Genomic DNA, 3,824 nt, shown 5'->3' with positions numbered 1-3,824 from the left:
TCACAAGGGGAAATTTGTTGTCTGCACAGATAGCCTTTCTTCTCTGCTAGCAATAAATAACCCCGAGTATCGCGACCCCACCATACAGGAGATACAAAGGATAGGCAAACAGTATTCCACAAAAATTACATTCTTCTGGGTCCCTAGCCATCAGGGCATACGAGGAAACGAAGACGCAGACCTGGCTGCCCACAATATGGGCCGCTCACCAACCTTCATCTTTACACCCATTAATTGCAACGATATACACAACCTTACATATAACCACTTGGAAACCCAAAAGTTGTTGGAATGGAATAGTTTCAACCATAGGTACAGGAGTTTTAATCCTACATGCACCAAAATACATCTTCCAGCTGCGACCGGTAGACCCCAGTGCAGCACTTTTATCCGACTTCGAATAGGACACACTCAACAAACACACGAGCACCTATTAAAAGGCCAAAATAATCCAATTTGTAGTCTCTGCGGTGGACTTCCGACCATTGACCACCTACTAAATGATTGTCCTGGTCTGGCTAGCCTCAGATCATACTTATTTGGGCCCCAGCTACCCACACAAACCTTAGAATGCCCATCCGCAGAAAACATCAAAAAAATGCACGAGTTCATTAAAAAAGCAAAGCTCTCAATATAAAAGTTAAGTAAAAATATGAAAAACAAATGTATATATATATAAATAAAACCATAATAAATACATAGAACAAATTAATCACAACCAGAGTCGAAGGCCACCGCAGCCAGTGCTCGGTATTTTTGCAATTAAGTTAGTCATTGTATGCTTAGCATAATTTGTTAAATAAATAAATAAAATAAATAAACACAGTATATTTTTATAATTCAAAAACTATCTACTCTTAAAGAATTTTTTTTCAAATGTAGTAGTTTATTATTATAATAATAATAATTTAAATATAAATCGCCCTTGACTCCAAAATTTTAAAGTTCAAGGCATATATATTTTTGGCTACATATACAGATTTTAGAATACCCTTTAAATTAATTAAAACAACTGGCAATTTAACGTGTAATAAGTGTATATAAGATTGTTATTATATTGCCTTGCCTTTTGTCATTCATTATTATTGTGGCTATGTGCAATTAGATGTCAGTATTTGAAGCTGGCTTGTACGAAAACGGTGAACAAATTTAAACAAATCTAATGAATTAACGAAAAACAAATACTTTTGAGAGATGATTCTTAGCCCCGAACTGGATTATTGCATTGTCCTTCGATCCGCGATTCCCATTTGATTTCCCCACCTTTTTTCGGCCTCCCATTGTCAGTTTCCTCCGGCATTTCCTCCGTTTCCAGCTCGAAGTACTGTGCACTGTACAGGTCCACTTCCATGGCCAACTCCTCGAGGAGCCCGAAGATGAATTCCTTGCTTAAGAGGTACGGCAGTAGCTGGACCAGTAGATAAATCCCAAAAGGATGTACGTCCACCAGATAGAGAAGCAAGGCCTCCCACAGTTTCGGTAGGGTAAATGCCATAATGTAGGCTATGGGGAGAAAAATAAATTATAATGATATTCCATTTACCAGTTAGAAATTTCATGCTAGACTTAATATTTATATTTTACACTCAATTTTAATTAGATGTTCTTGTGAAGAACAATTTGATACTGAAGTAATATGGAAAATTTTACATCATTTTAATGGTATTATCATATGAATTCACATTAGTGCGTTTCACACTTCTCCGGATATTTTAAAAATCCTAATCTTTTCCTCTTATATAACGTGCATTCGGACAAGTAAGGCATACCAAAAGATTTTTTTGAGTATATCACTCATACGTAGTGTTGCCCTTAAGCCAAAGTTTATTTTAAACTAGGTGAAGTATATTTAAAACAAAGATTTGTGTTTTTGCTCTATTATTTTAACAATTATTGGAGAAGTTAGAAGTGGGAGAATAAGTTTTTGGACCAAATTCTAACTGGCATACGTGTCGTATGATTAATTTTTATGGAAACATTACTAAATCTTAAACAAATTTAGCTTCTTAAAACAAAATCTAAGAGTGAGAATAAGATTCTATGGTCTTCCTAACGTACATACTAATTTTTCTAAGGATACCTACCGATCTTGAGCAGCGAGGAGAACTTTATCCAGTAGAGGATGGAGCGCACTTCCAGCAGGACGAGTCCCAGCAGGAGGCTGGAGACGATGTCCGGTCCGAAGAGCAGGAACTGGGCGGTGACCACGCAGCGGTTGATGAAGTGGGCCAGGTTGCTGGCCATGCGGATGCCCAGGTCCCTGGACCAGGACAAGTTGATCCGGCTAACGATGAGTTCCTCGTAGGGCAGAAAGCGGACATACCGCCGCAGGACGCTGTACATCAATCCATGGTACAGGAGCATCCAGCAGACCATGCCCAGCAGCTGGGGCAGCGTGTGCCGGGCCAGGAAGTCGAGGACCACGAGTCCCAGAGCCAGCGAGAGGGCACAGAGCCTGGGATCGCGGCAGAGCACCATCTGGCCAAAGAACCGGGTCAGGGCTGCGTCCCTGAACATCCGGTTTAACTCGCCCAACGTATATCTTCGCGGGCGCGCCCTCCTTGCCACCGCCCCTGGATGCTCGATTATGCTCATGGTGGTCCTAGAACTGATTCAGATAGCACTATGTATTATACAATATTACAACTTCTTTGTATAGCGTACCAAATATGTCAACTAAAAATTCACTTTAAGAAAATAAATAAATGGTCGATTTCGTTGTTGAGCCGACGGAGTTCTAGTTATAACTGAATGGAGTTTAGAACTGAACTAGAAACTTTGCTAAAGTTCGTACTGAAATCCATATCAGGGCTTGCTTTCAAAGAGAATTTAGCTTTACTTTTACAATGTTTTTTTACACATAATAAGTACCAAAGGATTATATTCAAGGACGATGTTTTCTTGATAAACTGCGAGTTCTTCAGGGAATCTTTTTAGTAGCAATTAATGAGTGAGAGAACAAAACCATATAAAACAGTCTTAAAATAGAACAATTGTAACAGCACTCTTGCTAAACTTTCCTTTTCGGATCTCCAACTTTTGGGAACCGAAAAATGACGATGTTTTCTTGACCAACTGCGAGTTCTGCTGGGGCTGGCCAACTAATTTATTCATGGCCCTGGCGAGACGAGGCTTATCGCTTATCAAGGGAGCCGCGGACCGCTTTTCGTTGGCCAAATATTTGCCCAGTTGGGACAAACAAAGGGATTGCCGAGGACAAAGGAACGCGCTGCGTTTGGACGTACTACGTATACGTAATAAATAAATAAAATAGAATCCCATTGGAGGCTGGATTAGAAGGGGAACAAAGGCGGTTGGGCAGGGGGGCGGAGTCGAAAAACTAAATGGAATTGGTAAATTGGAAATTGGAAATTGGAATCGCTGTTCGCCGCTAATGAAATGCGATAAAATGAACCGAACCCGAAATCGAAATCGAACCGAAATAATGCCGGCATTCAAAGCCAAAAGGGGCGATGGCGATGGCCAGCGATCTATTTCGAACATTTTGAGCGAATTGTGCGGAAATTAGTAGAACTTTTTGGTGCCCAAATTTCAGGATGAGGATTTCGGGGCGGGCCTGGCTAATTTCCAGTGGCAGCTCGAAATGTAAATCAAAACTGCAGCTCCAAGTGGCACACTAATTAGATTAACTTGCAGCAGCAACAAAAAACCAGCGCACACACAGTGACTCACAAAAAGCTGTTGACAATTTCGGAATTTGTTTTTGCAGCCTGATAGGGAAATGCGTACACTAAACAAAATAATTGTTAAGACTAAAATATAAATATTTAAAAGATATAATCAGCCACATTTTGCCAATGTTA

General features: G+C 40.2%; 1 protein-coding gene across 1 annotated transcript; it reads right to left on the bottom strand.

Annotated features, from left to right (window-relative positions):
• Nucleotides 1-1,022: 1,022 nt before the first annotated feature.
• On the bottom strand, nt 1,023-2,749 carry LOC119557203. The gene is made up of 3 exons (XM_037869859.1): nt 2,665-2,749; nt 2,085-2,608; nt 1,023-1,503 (listed from the first exon to the last, which is right to left on the bottom strand). The coding sequence occupies exons 2-3, from the start codon at nt 2,593-2,595 to the stop codon at nt 1,202-1,204; spliced, it is 813 nt and encodes a 270-aa protein (XP_037725787.1). The 5' UTR covers nt 2,596-2,608; nt 2,665-2,749; the 3' UTR covers nt 1,023-1,201.
• Between the last annotated feature and the right edge of the window lie 1,075 nt (nt 2,750-3,824).

The sequence above is a fragment of the Drosophila subpulchrella genome, chromosome X, assembly GCF_014743375.2.
Source record: "Drosophila subpulchrella strain 33 F10 #4 breed RU33 chromosome X, RU_Dsub_v1.1 Primary Assembly, whole genome shotgun sequence".
NCBI classification, from domain to species: Eukaryota; Metazoa; Arthropoda; class Insecta; order Diptera; family Drosophilidae; genus Drosophila; species Drosophila subpulchrella.
This window is presented reverse-complemented; position numbering and strand designations above follow the sequence as displayed.

Bases quoted from the DNA above. Each gene is read 5' to 3' on its own strand.
- LOC119557203 (XM_037869859.1), bottom strand. From the start codon at position 2,595: ATGAGCATAATCGAGCATCCAGGGGCGGTGGCAAGGAGGGCGCGCCCG. The intron at 1,504-2,084 runs GTAGGTATCCTT...TTCTCCCCATAG, and splicing joins CTCCTCGCTGCTCAAGATCG to CCTACATTATGGCATTTACC.